The sequence below is a fragment of the Batrachochytrium dendrobatidis genome (assembly GCF_000203795.2).
Source record: "Batrachochytrium dendrobatidis JAM81 unplaced genomic scaffold BATDEscaffold_3, whole genome shotgun sequence".
Taxonomy (NCBI): Eukaryota; Fungi; Chytridiomycota; class Chytridiomycetes; order Rhizophydiales; genus Batrachochytrium; species Batrachochytrium dendrobatidis.
In genome coordinates, this window is record NW_006281101.1 from 211,187 (window position 1) to 225,577 (window position 14,391).

Sequence of the window (14,391 nt, forward strand, 5' to 3'; positions counted from 1 at the left end):
CACTTAAATTTTGAATGTGAGACAAAATCACGTTTTGTTCTTTTTTCTTTTCTTTTCTTCAACAAACTCAAAAATGACCAAATTTTATATTCAATACAAGAACAACTCTCCAGTGTCAGTATTTACTCAAAACTTGCATGTACCTGAAGGAGAAGAGCCTGATATTTCTGACCTGGTTGCAGCTATTGCTGTCGAACCAACTAGAAGACTTGCTGGTATCCCAGCAGATTATGGTCCCCTCACTCTCCATTATGTGGTGGATGGAGTGGAAATGACTTACAACTCCTGGGAACCCATTACTGTTCTCAAAACAAACGGAACTGTTGGTTCTAACCCACTCGTTATCAAGTCAAAGAGTGATGTGGAGAGTGATGCGGATGATACAATGTTTTCCAATCCAAACCAAATTCCCATGACTGCCACTGGTCTCTTGGAATGGCTTTCTGGGTCGAATAATGGTTTTACAGTTGATTTGCCTGATAAACAAATTCTATCTCAGCAGCAAACCAATCCTAATCAAAAAGTTGTATTTCCGCTGGCTGGTCGAGAGAAATCGCTCCAACACATTGCATCATGCTTTATGGCCACCCATCGACACCGCAGCAATATTGATCGGAATTCAAGACCTGTTCCTGTATGTACTGGTATGCCGGGATTGGGAAGAACTCGACTTATGACAGAGTGCTCTACCACAGTTTTAGACATGACAGGGATTCAAGGCAAACGACTTTCGGCAATTGTTTCTTTTGGAAATGACGGGAATTCATATGGCGAGATTGACAAACTCCTTGGAATCAAATGTTCATTTGCCTGGAGAGTACTCCATTCGTTTTTCAAGGCGCAATACAAGTTCGATGTTTGGATGCGTGAAAAGTCACCAAAGAACAGAAAAAGGTTCACAATGCGGTTAGCTTTATCGACCATTGAACTTTATTGGAGTCAGAAAACTCAAGACGACATACTTGTATTTGTTGGAGTCGATAAATATCGAAAACTCTGTCAAGATGAATTGAGTTCTCTGCTGGATACTTTGTGTGATTCTTCCTATTGTTCTACAACGTCAAGGCTTACATTTTTCTGTATGCTGGCGGGAGCTGACCTGAACATGATTCGTATTGCTCGAACATCACATCCTAATATTGAGAGAGTACCAACCCGGTTTCTAACTCACATGGAATCAATGGAGGCCATTTGTCCTTTTATTTCGAATACACACTGTGGATTCGTGATCAGTGAAGCCTTTGCTCAAAATGTCTTTCATCTAAGCGGAGTGCCAAGACTACTGACTAAGTTTGCAAAAAAAGTTGTATCCATGAAGCCGAATGATCTAACCGAACACAATTTTCAAGGGGCAAGAATAGCTGCGCTTTCGAATTCGCAACATTCTCAATTGTCACTCGCTGATATTTTGAAGCTACTGGCGACTTCTTTTACAAACACGCCTGTTACATATCTACTAAACTGTCCGTTTTCTGAATCATCTCTACCTTATTCAAGAAACCTTACTTGGAATCAAATGGTTAGACACGGGATGTGTCAAATTCAAGATGATGGTCAAGTGATTGTACCGTTCCATATCATTGTTCAGGCTTTGAAGAGGCCATCGAGTCAAAGTGTCGGTCTAAACCAATTTGAAACAGCACTCCTATCATCGTTGAATAATTTGTCGCTTGACATTGAATATCCACTTTCCAACATGACTCGTTGGTCATCATGGGAGTATTTTGGTGCTAGTTTCTACTGTATCAGAATCAACTCGTTTCTTGTATTGGGAATATCGATACTTTCTTTGTCTGATATACTGCATGGATCGCGGTTTGATTCGGGTATTTTCAATACTCAAGTTCACATCAGAATTGCTGAAGTTTTCCAATCAAACGAGCAATATGGACCTGATATGCTACGAATGATCACTCGGAAACACGACAGCTGTTGTCTCGTTGACTGGGTTGACGGCGAGACATTGCAAATTGTGCTCAATGGTGAGAATGGACCAGGAGTGGATATATACTTTATTCTGAAACGCGCAAAAGACTCTGGATATATCATAGTTTTGGATCAACGAAAACGACTTGGTTCTGATATTACAAACTCGGATCTGACCACTTTCCGATCGAAATTACCGAACCCGCCAGCATTTTTAAACAAGTTCAAGTTGGACTCTGTTTTTGGTCTGATGAGCATATATTCACAGATTAACATTAACCATGTTCCAGATTCAACGTATTTTGTTTCTGCATCAGATTCTCTGTGTTTTCATGGTTCACTCTCTGGTCATCCAGGGTGTTCTATGGTCATTGATGCCAATTCTGCATCGAAAACCTCGATTAAACAGATATTCTGCGGTACCAATGATGAGCAAACGGATTTGGCAAACAAGGTCATTAAACAGCGCTACAACAAACGCATTGCAAACTATGATGAACTTGAATCATTGGTGTCACAATGGGGTGAAAAGTTGGACGAGTCGGCTCGTGCAAAAATCAAGTTTTAAAAACCTGGCTAGTATTTACATTTTACTATTTATCAGCCATAAATGTAGAAGGTGTAAAACATGAGTTCAAGTATTGATTTTATTGAATTCAGCAAGTGGTTGATTGCAATAAATGAACGCTGACTAGATGTTGGCATGTACTACACAAAAATCAACCAAATCATTGCAAATTTCAAGTACTATTTATTCAGTTTTAGTTTTAATGGCATTGATTCATTTTTACAATCTTGGACAAAATATAGCAGTGATTATGGGTGAATCTCATCAATTGTGTTCATTCGAGTCGAAGTATGAATCTGGCACGGTAAGCAACCAATCCATTCAGATCATCCACTATTGTACGCCAAGTCTTTTGTTCAGGATCGCACATCTCGAATAAACAGTGTGTGACAACTATGGACACATTTAGCAGTAATTGACGGTCAAGAAACTGGTATCAATGTTCCATGTATACTACCAAAGTGTGTGTAGTTTAATTGTGATTGTTTGATTGGTACATATTTGTACATATTTGTATGGCTGAATGATATGGCTGCAGTTATTTAATCATTTGAATACAGGAATGAAACCTTGAATGTACATTGTAATCCAAACTTTATATTACAAATATTGTTTAAATTGACTCTTGGAATTGTCAGTCCAATAACATGCCATCAAACGATCACCCGTTGAGTTGAGTGGTGATATTTGCTGTATTGGTTGGATAAACACTGTCGATTCTTGAATCAACACAACAACCATCATATAACACACAATCAGACTATAATGTTGAATCTACATTTTGTGCACTCTTAGTAATCATACATTGTACGATCACCAAGTTTGAACCCACATTCATGTGTTGTGTTGGACTGTCGATGCTGTCAATACAACTCTATACACACATTTGTTGTATTTATCACCATCCAACCCAATCTCACCATTTCAATCAATCTTGGTCAATGTTGATGATTTACACGCTAATTCATTATCCAATCTTGTCTGACATTATTATTGGCTTTAATCACATTTGGTTTATACAACTGCCATGAGTTGTACTACCATTATCATTGTGTATCTGACCACCAAATATTCCAATACATCAATAATACCACACGTGTAAACAGTAATACAGTTGATCAGTCTTGTGGCAAGACTTTTCATTCAAGTTTGTATTTGGAAATACTCGATAGTTTAATCACAACACACTGTTTGTAATGCGATTGTCATTGATCTCATCTCATCACAGTCCAGTCCATCTGATTTATGATGATGTTTAGTAATCCATTACCATGTGTTGTAGTAAACTAACTTGTTTATTAAACCAAATCCACAACAATCACATTCAGAATATTAATTTACAGTATTTCTAAATGCATGTTTGATAACAATCCAATTTTGTTACAAAAAACTGATCAAAACAATACTAAAATGGAACAACTCGTTTGTGTGTTTGACAACAATCCAAACATGAACAATTCTTGGCAATTGTTGGACATTCGCATGAATGAAATTGTCAAATCAAAATTCAACTTTACTAATTTTATCAAACATGAGGTTGAATGATATCATGAAAGAGTTGATTCAACACCTGGATGATTTGAAACTGTTAACAACGGATGCTCAACTATACAAGGCTGATGAAGTATGGGACAGACTGCTTGACTTGCTATTGGAGTTGGAAGAACAGAATCGAAGTAAGTTTAATAGCCATTGTATTATTGATGAATTCAAGCCATTGCTGACTTTGTGTTGGTTTGAAATGGCAGAATTTAAAGATATAGTGCAGCACTTACAGAGTATTGGGCTGCAAGATATCATAACCAAGTATTTGGAGTATAATCGACCCAGTTTACAGGTATTCATATATTGTAACAATAATGGATTGTTGTTCATGACTAAACTAATCAACATGTGTTGTGTAGATCAAAGTAATGGAGTTTGCTGCAGTATTTGCGAATATGGTATACTATAATCACGAGTTCAAAATATCACATCGACTAAGCAACCAAATTGTACAACTCATGCAATCATCAAACCGTCAAGTCAAAATGATGGCAAGTCATGATTGATATTGATCAAATGATTGACATTCAACTCATTTAGTGTCAATATGCATATAGGCGATAAAAACATGTATAAAGTTCAGTTATAAATTCTGGAGTGAAGAGTGTAAATTTGATTTTAAGCCAATGGTTGAGATTATTGTTCACGAGTCGGATCAAGAAGTGTTCACATTGGCAATTGACCTGTTCTCGACCGTTTGCAGATATATTGACGATGAAAATGTATGTTTGCAATGATACAATATTGGATCAGTTTGGACAGCGTCATGTCATGTCATGTTGATCTGATTGTATACTTGACATTGAACAATATCATTAGCTTAATATCGTGGTATCAGGATTTGTTTCACGACTGGAATCATCCGATGGTTCAGTTGCTGTTGGTTTTATCGAAAATCTTAAAACCATGTATCTGAATATTCATCGTCATGACCCAGTAAAAGCAGTGGAATGTGGCATCATTCCAGCAATGGTCAATACGCTCAGGTATGTGGTGTTATGCATGAATGTGTGTCCAGTCATCACAATTGGTAAATTTGACATGGTTGGATTGACATGACATGAATACAGGAGTGTCGATCAAGCAGTGATTGATCAAAGTATTGAAATTATCCATAATTTTTGCAACTATGTAAATTGTGAAGTGATTTCAGCCGAGTTTATAAGATCGGGTTTGATTCAAACGCTTAACGACTTGTATATCAGATACAGCAACGACTCTGAACTAAAAACACGCATAATCAGCATGGCGGGATCAGTTGCATCCCAAATGCGCGACTTTCCTGTATCGCTTGTACGATCGTTGGTTTTTGAGCAATTGACGATATCGATGTGCAATCTTCGTATGTGTGACTCTTTGTACCTGTTTAATAATGTCAACAACATGATTCAGAAATCTACAAACAAGGCCGAGATGATCAAGGCGTTTCAAGAATATGGAATTATGCAGCAACTCAACACTATTATTTCGCGTACAGATGTAGATTTGTGTGACTATAATGGTAGTAACACTAGTATTGTAAAACTACTCAAAGCATTTGCTGATTTTGCCGACAATCATCCCGACAGTTCAATACGTACCGAGTTGGAACAAGGCGGGATGTTTGAAAGTTTAATGGTCATTGTAAAATCGGATACTACTCACTACATGAACAAAAGGGCTGCTGCTCAGACCATTGGAACGTATTTCCAGCATCGGGTTCAGACTGCTAGTTCGAGCATTCAGCCATACAAGGACAACGCCAAAATTGATATGAGTTCTGGAATGGCCGGATATACACATGGAAAGGCACGCACACTTGTTGAAATGCGGTATATCCGGTATCTGCAATGTATACTTTGCAAACCCATGTGGTGGATCGATATCACAAACCAGCATATTGTGGAGCAATGGAGGGCCGACTCACTCGGTCAGAATATATCACCATCAACATTTAATCTTGCATTGGAACAACTCGAGTTTTTTGTCAAACAGCTTGTTTGTAGTGGCAGTGATGGATTTGGTACAATTGTACCAGGACCTGTTGAACTGACGTATATACTGGACAATGGCATACCTGACAATGTATATACGCGATTGATGACAAATGTATCGGATATTGAACATGGATCAAATCACAACACTGATCAAATGGTGCACAATCTGATTGATGCATCAATGTACAGTGTTGTATATGGACAAACGATGATTGCACCACTGAATATACGACTCAAATACACCACAATGGTACCATGCGATATATTGCTATCGACTCGACTTGTTTCAGATACGCCCATCATTGAAGGCGATTCCAAGTTTATATCACTCAAGTTCCAATGTCTTCCGAGTGAATTCCGTGTCGAACAGGATGGCAGTGTGACCATCAACTCATACATCAACAATCTGAATCCGATATGGCATCGAGACATGTACAAATGCATTGCCAAAATATTCAAATGTTTTGTCCCAATGTTTGAAAGTCTGTTCAGAACGATGGATCCAATGTTCAAATATATTGATCTTCGTAATGGCATAAATGGATATGAATCACCAAGCCAGTCAGACTATGGTGGTATGGAATCAGACACTCGAGTCATTCGTCCCGTGTATGTACCAATACTTCCGGAACATTTTGAATCCAATTATGAATCAGCAGAGCCAGTATCACTGCGTGGTCGTAATCTACAAGTCATTGTCAAACTCACCAACATTCAACTGACACCATCCAAACCTAAATACGACGAGGGAAACTGGCACAATGAAGGTCCAATTAACGAATCGATTGTTGCAACTGGACTGTATTACTACGACGTGGAAAATATCACCACACCCAAACTCGATTTCCGCGAGGCTGTTGATCGTTTTTATCAAGTAGCATCTGATATGTATTGGAAAGATGTGTACGGCATTATTAATCGAGAATCACGACGCAATCAGTATATAGGATTGCTTGAATTACCAAATGGTCGATGTGTAGTTTATCCCAATCGATACCAACACAAAGAACAATCATTTGAACTTGCAGATCCAACTCAACCAGGACACTGCAAGATTCTGACATTTTTTGTAGTGAATCCAGCATGTCGGATTGTTTCGACTGCGCATGTGGCTCCACAACAACCACAATGGTACAACTCGAGTCTTGACAAGACACCCATACTGCCTGAACTGTGGAATGATGCCACGCAGTATATTCAAGGTGTTCAATCACCAACTAAAGCCAAACACTATCGAGATGAATTGACAAGTGACCGAACTCAAATCACAACAGCATACAACAAAAAACTATATGAGCGGGCGTATAGTGATTGGTGATTGTGAGGTTGTGATTTTACAACAATGAGTTGCAATGCCAGTCGGATCTATGCAATTAAATGGATCGAATAAATTGAATGAATTGAATCAATCATGACAGTGATTGTTGATTATATTGACTGATTGTGTAAAATTGATTGATACAAGTGATATGGATGCATCATTCGGTGTTGTTGAATCAGATCATTGCTTGATTCTGTCAATGTGATCAAATGGATTACTACAAAACTGGACATGCTCAAGTTGAATCAAGTATTGAATCGAGTATTGGATTGATATTTACACACAACCACAATTACAACCACAATTGCAATCAGCACAGTCTGAATATTAGACATTTGAACATCACATATCGAGTTGTGGATAAATGCGAGTTGGCATATTGGACTGTTTTTGTAGTTTATTAATGATTTGATTCATGACTGTTTGAATTCAAGGCTCAATATGGATTACAACTGGATTGTCGTTGTTTCCATTTGGAATGACAAATCTGTCAATGTGTTGATTGATTGCTAGTTCATTGATCAATTCATTGATCAGTAATTGTCCAAATAAGTTGTATCCGAGTCGAGTTGTCAATCAGGATACCGTAACCTGACATCCAAACGATTATTCAAACGATTGTTCAAACCATCAATGATTGCCAGAATAAGCTTTACGATTCGACTGCAATAACCATCACAGTCATGCTCAGGTTAGTATGTTGATCCGTTTACAAAGTTACAATACTGCAACAGATTCAACATACTCTTGAAAGTGCTGCACACCACATGAATCCAGCAAACCCACTGATGAATTGAATCAATCAATTGACCAATGACATGACTCGATATTGGACATCGAGTTGCACACAGTGGGTAAAAAGTCACCGACATGTCCAGATAGTCAAACCTTGACTACAGGTTGATATCATCACCCAACACACCAAATACAACACACAATCTGGACGACTACTGGATCATATTGTGGATATCAATCAACGGAGTTACTGGTTTCAAACAACCATGTACAACCATGTACAGTTATTACAGGACAATATGATACATTTATGAATAGCATGTTGTAATCAACACGAGTGGAATTGTGCAATAGACTTGTCATGGTTTACAATGGTTTGCAATAGTTTGATATGAACATGATGACTCGGACTCTATTCAGTCGGATCAACTCGACTACAATTGGTCGCGTATATTATGATTGACACGATCAATTGTAGTTGAACTCGAATACAGATTGACTGTTGAATCACAATGCGTGATATCAGCAACATGATGTGCTATATATTGGAATGTATACGCTAACCTGACATGTGTCATGTAGTGTGTATTCGATCAATATGGGTATTAGCAATCAACAAGTCATACGATGTTTGTGTTCGAGTGATGCAATGGAATACAATGGAGTGGAGTGGAATGAGTGCATCAATCCAGAATACGAATCAACCATGACATATGATCATGATGTGTGGTTGATACAACTATATAGTGACAATCGATATTGATATAGCAACACAACATGCAATGCCAACACAACAGTTGCAAGTCATTGATCATCAATATGACATTGTGGTTGCAACATGAACTGCATTGTATTGATTCAGTTGATTGATTGAATTACTGGACAATGTGTAGTGATGATTGATCGTGTCGAGTTGAATGTAAAGTATCACTAAACCACAACACATATTGATGACCATTCAACAACTGAATATCAGCTCAGTTGCATATAATCTTGTTTAAACATGCATTTGTTCATATTTCAGCTCACTGACCCTTTTAGGGTGGATAAGGGTGTAGTACACAATCAACCATACATGGATGCATAGTCAAGCAGTAGTTTGATCAAGATTGCGGTTGTTATATAAATGGATATTCCTTCAAAGGTTGACATTGGTAGCAAATCATCACCAACCCTGATAATAAAGCCAATCCCTAAAGCGGCCATCCAATATGCTTTTAATATTATCCATCCAATAGCCGATATAAATACGATCCAATATTACTTGTTCAGTAACCATATACAACCTGCTCAACCAAACCAATACAATGAAACTCGCAGTCACAATATTGGCATCAATCCTGTTTGCTTGCTCGGTTACTACAGCCATCCCAGTCAATCCCAGTGCAACTACAAGTGCTGAAGCTAGCACTTCAACCGTCACTCCCAGTGCACAAACTACACCTTCAATTGATCTTAGTAGACTTTCAGATGAGGATATGAATCTGATCAAAGAATACGCAAAGATGAAGAAAAGTCGTGACAATGCAAAGGAAACGTATGACTTGATACAACCTAAAGCACTTGCTCAAAAAAAATTGTTAGACTGGCTGGATGAAGAATATGAACAGTTGCTACGTAAATTTCAGACTAGCGAGGGTCATTCAAAGCACAGCGAAAAGCTCAACGAACTTGAACAGAAACTTAAACAAGAACGAAAAACTCTTGATGAACTTGAAATAAAGCAGCATAGTTCCGGTTTTTTAAATCTTAATTGGATATTAGGTAAAATCAAATCACAACTTCTAGAGTGCTTGTTCAAGGGAAATATGAATCAACCATTCGAATATTACACGATATTTTTGGAATCAGATCCCAAGTTTTTGGAACTCGTCAGTACATTTGGCAATTCCACACCAAGCCAACAGCCGGGATCCGAGCAACCATCTACTAGTGGAACCCAGAACCAATCAAAACATCATAAAAGTTCATCATCATCAAGCAAAACGTCTACAGTTTCAGTTCAGCCCATTCAAACATCATCCAGTACACAGGCAGCTTTGTCCAGCACACAAAGGACTTCCAGATCCAATTCTCGACTTTTTGGTTTGTGGGGAAGTCCCAAATCTTCTCGTGTATATGACACTCCCAAATCTAAGAATGAGCTCAAATCATTTTTGGATTCGCCTAATCCTAACGATTCAGATGAATCAGATGATGAATCATCCGTTTGATTTGAATGCTAATCTGGACTGGTTTCAACCGATTCAATTGTATTTCTGATTTAATTTACAATAAATTTGGGTTTACATGCATTATATCTGATCATTCCACAGTCTTGGTTGACATGGTATCATATTGTACATTGACACTTGTATTTCCAATACAATACAGTTGATTGTATATTGCACAGTTGTACACATTGATGATGCTGACATGCATGTGTGTATTGTGTCGATATGATATTGCTCAACATGTCGTATTGACACATGACATGTTGACTACCAATCAGGTTTCAATCACAAGTGTAACTCATCACCAGCCTCAGTAGCATTACAAACACTTGTACTTGTACTTGAACTTGTTCAATATAGTATTTACTGTGCAACAAAACATGCAGTGGTTTGATTCAATGGTGATTAGCATCCACATCCACATGTCCATATCTTTGACTTGCCAAACATTTGCCATCATTATCCATCATGATCAGTAAAATTGTAATTGGAACCCACTTGATATTGATTTCCAGTGTAAATACCAGACAATCAATATTACATTGATAAATAGTCATCATGTTGCATTTCAGACTTGTAGTATTGCTTTTTGGTGATCAACCTACTGCCATTTGATGCTTTTCAACATGTTTAGTATAGTTGTTTGGATGTTACAACAGCTCTGCTTCATACATGTCCAAACAATCAGTCCATGTTTTTACTGTAATACACGTTGTATATATGTCCACTGCATCATCTCATCACACATCCTGTCATAATTATGATATAAACTAGCTTAAAATACACGTCCGTGAGTCTGTAGTCGATTATTAACAATGCAATGGTCCCAGCTGAATGATCCATATCAAACATGTATAAAAGCAATTGTTGTATACAACATACTCGGTAAACCAGTTTATGTTGATTTTTTGTTGGTATATTATCCAAATCTATTGCATGTCATAAGCAGTTGCATTTGTTGACAAAATGGTTCAAAACAGTCAATGACAATCCATTGCATTCACTGTTGTACAATGTGCACCTACAAACAATATGCATATATCATGATTCTAAACTTTATTGTTTCAATTGTATGCAGATTGGTAGCAGCCTGATATTTAATCAAGCTATTGTCGATTATTGGATAGCAGGATTTGGTTCTGAATCTTGACCTCGCTTACTTTTGATTTGAGTTGACTAGCTTCATCACATATATGGATTTTTTTCACGAGAGATTTAATATATACATCTTCAGCCTTTTTTAAATTTTCTTTCATACAGTTGGAGATGGCCTTTAATCGCATTTTTTTTGACGAGTCTCTATCACGAGTGCATTTATCTAGAGTCAGAGTATGTGTAAGCGTTTGTGCCTGTGCGATGTTGCCGAGTTTTTCGCAATCCTGTTTTAAAACTTCGCATTCAGCAGTTTTCAAATTGTATTGTTCCAAAAGTGTATTGTAGTGCAAAAACAGATTAGCGGCATAAGTATCACTATGAGACTGAAATAATGGGTCTGGGTCTGGAGTTGATGTTGATGGTGATGGTTCGAATGTGGGAGCTGGACTTTCAGAAGTCGATACGACTATAGCCGACGACATGGCTGTCAACAGCGAAATCACAAAAATCACAGCTTGTTTCATTGTAAACTATCCAGATGAACAATACAGACGAGCAGCAATTTATTCCGATAGTGTCGAAATACTGGATAGTTTTGGCAGTTTGTTTTGATATTTATACAACATGGATTGATTAAAGGGCCAAAACTAAAGGCTATTTTTACAACTGTACTCATGTAAGATGGAGCACCAAACAAGGGAGTTCAAGCACACAACAAGCAATCAGTCTCATAGTATGACTGATGCCAGTTTCTACCAAGTCTAAAGGGCGACATTGTGTCTTTCAAAACCCTTGCGGCTAGCAACATAGGGATAGTAGGAACAATACGAACAATAGGGACCAAGTGAGAATAAAGTCAAAAAAATGCGTAACTGTCACCATCAATGTGGATCAAGTATTTGATGTGTACATTTCATTCAACCACACAAGAGTATGTTTTTATTGATGTTTATTCAAAGTATTGGTAGATTGTTTAGTGCTGATTTGGATGACAGAATCATTTATTGTTCGTGTCTTGTACACTGCAACCAGTTTGTTGAACTGCAATCCATCTCGATTGAATACATGACATCACTCGGCTGATCTAACGATACTGTTTGGTGATTTTGATTTTGACATGATTTTTGGCATACCATTTGTAGAATCTGTACATTAACATAAACCAAACAGGCAGTTTACAGTTCCAAACCATGATCAAAGTGGAGGTTTCTATGCAACGTTTGATTGTAATACATTGTTAATAGCTGCAGGATACAACTTTGGTGTACTATTACAATCGTAATCCTGCTATGGTCATGATTTACTTTTGAACAAGTTTTATTTAAACGAATGCCAAGACATGAAATGAACTCATGTGAACATGCCATATCCATACGAGCATATGCTGGTGGTGTTACAAGTGTATTGGTCAACTGTTGTATGACTGTGCTGATGATGGTGTCAGGGTTGTTTGTTACCAATGGTACGCTACCATCAAAAACTCGACTGATCCAACAGCCATGTATACACATTGTTGTCAGTTACATCGAGTGATTGTTCAAATAGGTCGATTCAAATGGGTTGCATATAACCGACTAATCCAGCATTCATACATTGTCAAACAATCATAATGCACAATACCACCAAGTGTGTGATTACACCCGCACTGATCAGTCGTTGCACAGTATGCATCAGTCAATGTCAAACATATGTGTATCTGCAACTAAATTGCAGTCCATGACACATCCACACGATCCAACATGACAAATCATGTATTGTGAGTCCAAGATTGATCAAAAACCTGATCATGGTAAACACAGCATGTTGTTGCATATCAGACTCGATATATCAAGTGACAGTTGCACACTTGCTGATGGTGCACAGCGTATCAGTCACAATACATGCACGGTATTGCATTGCAGTCATTGGATGATAACTGGTTGCAATGTGATACCGATCGACATACATCAGCATGGTGTGATGTGACCATAATCATGGTGGAATGCGTTGGAGTTGACATTGTGAGTTGACAATCGATACACCATGCACATGACTGGAACATATATATTCGAGTGTGGTTTGGTTGGTGTCAGATTGATCATGCAGTCATATCGGTGTAACGAGTGAGTGAGCTGATGGTGATCTGAACCCATTTCAACAACAAGGAGTTGACAGTCATGGATTTGCATGCATCCAATATGTGTAGCACACCAAATGATTAGTCATGACAGCACATAGTAGTTGATTGGTGCAATATGATCAAACCATTAGTATAATACACTATTGTTTGACAATACACGATGTTTATTAAATGAATGACATTGAATGCATGACACATGACAGTTAAACCACCATGCAATACACGCTGCATTACAGTATATACTGGATGGGACTGTGATGGTTCATTAAACTCCAACAATGTGATGGGTTTGGTTGAAGAGTTTGTTGCCAAACATCATAATCTTGAAAAGTTGTACCATATCCAGATTATAACAATCATTGCAAAAAACGATTGTAGAAATAATGATAACAATCATTATATCCAGAAACTGTTCTCAGGTCTAGGAAGCCATCACCAGCAATTGATGATGATCCGATCAAAGGTTGTTTTTTAAGTTTTTCATGCAAATGGCTAGTTTCGTCAATCTTATTCGCAGAGTTGATAGAGCATACGCTCAACTCCTCTTCAATTTTTTCAAGAATTTCACGCTGTTTTAGAAGTTCAGCTTCAAGCTCGGCAAGCTCGGAAATCTCCAACCCCCAATGCATAGCTCCATATAAGCCATCGAGTATATCCTGCAACTCATCAACCACTTTTTTTTGAGCAGCATGCTGATGACGTTTATCATTGGTTTTCTTGGATAGTTTGGGGAATTGAGCCTCAGCTTTTGCAAGTCTTTTGATCAACATCACTTGCTCAAGACTAAATGAATAACAGTATTTTTCAAATTCATCATCTGAGCTTGAATAGTCAGATCCACCGGCTGAAGCTCCGCTTGTAGAGGCTGTCGAAGTGCTAGCCTCAGCACTCAT

General features: G+C 37.9%; 5 protein-coding genes across 5 annotated transcripts; 3 read left to right on the forward strand and 2 right to left on the reverse strand.

Moving 5' to 3' along the window:
* Window positions 1–73: 73 nt before the first annotated feature.
* On the forward strand, window positions 74–2,494 carry BATDEDRAFT_87221 (uncharacterized protein; the record flags this gene model as incomplete). The annotated part of the gene is made up of 1 exon (XM_006677441.1): window positions 74–2,494. One exon carries the CDS (start codon window positions 74–76, stop codon window positions 2,492–2,494), a length of 2,421 nt encoding a protein of 806 aa, XP_006677504.1.
* A 2,171-nt stretch (window positions 2,495–4,665) lies between these two features.
* BATDEDRAFT_87222 (uncharacterized protein) lies at window positions 4,666–7,333 on the forward strand (the record flags this gene model as incomplete). The annotated part of the gene is made up of 3 exons (XM_006677442.1): window positions 4,666–4,761; window positions 4,859–5,025; window positions 5,110–7,333. The coding sequence occupies 3 exons, from the start codon at window positions 4,666–4,668 to the stop codon at window positions 7,331–7,333; spliced, it is 2,487 nt and encodes an 828-aa protein (XP_006677505.1).
* A 2,045-nt stretch (window positions 7,334–9,378) lies between these two features.
* On the forward strand, window positions 9,379–10,284 carry BATDEDRAFT_87223 (uncharacterized protein; the record flags this gene model as incomplete). Its single annotated transcript, XM_006677443.1, has 1 exon — window positions 9,379–10,284. The coding sequence occupies one exon, from the start codon at window positions 9,379–9,381 to the stop codon at window positions 10,282–10,284; it is 906 nt and encodes a 301-aa protein (XP_006677506.1).
* A 1,106-nt stretch (window positions 10,285–11,390) lies between these two features.
* Window positions 11,391–11,903, reverse strand: BATDEDRAFT_23272 (uncharacterized protein; the record flags this gene model as incomplete). The annotated part of the gene is made up of 1 exon (XM_006677176.1): window positions 11,391–11,903. One exon carries the CDS (start codon window positions 11,901–11,903, stop codon window positions 11,391–11,393), a length of 513 nt encoding a protein of 170 aa, XP_006677239.1.
* Window positions 11,904–13,325: 1,422 nt separating this feature from the next.
* BATDEDRAFT_87171 (uncharacterized protein) lies at window positions 13,326–14,391 on the reverse strand (the record flags this gene model as incomplete). The annotated part of the gene is made up of 2 exons (XM_006677548.1): window positions 13,326–13,501; window positions 13,935–14,391. 2 exons carry the CDS (start codon window positions 14,389–14,391, stop codon window positions 13,326–13,328), a joined length of 633 nt encoding a protein of 210 aa, XP_006677611.1.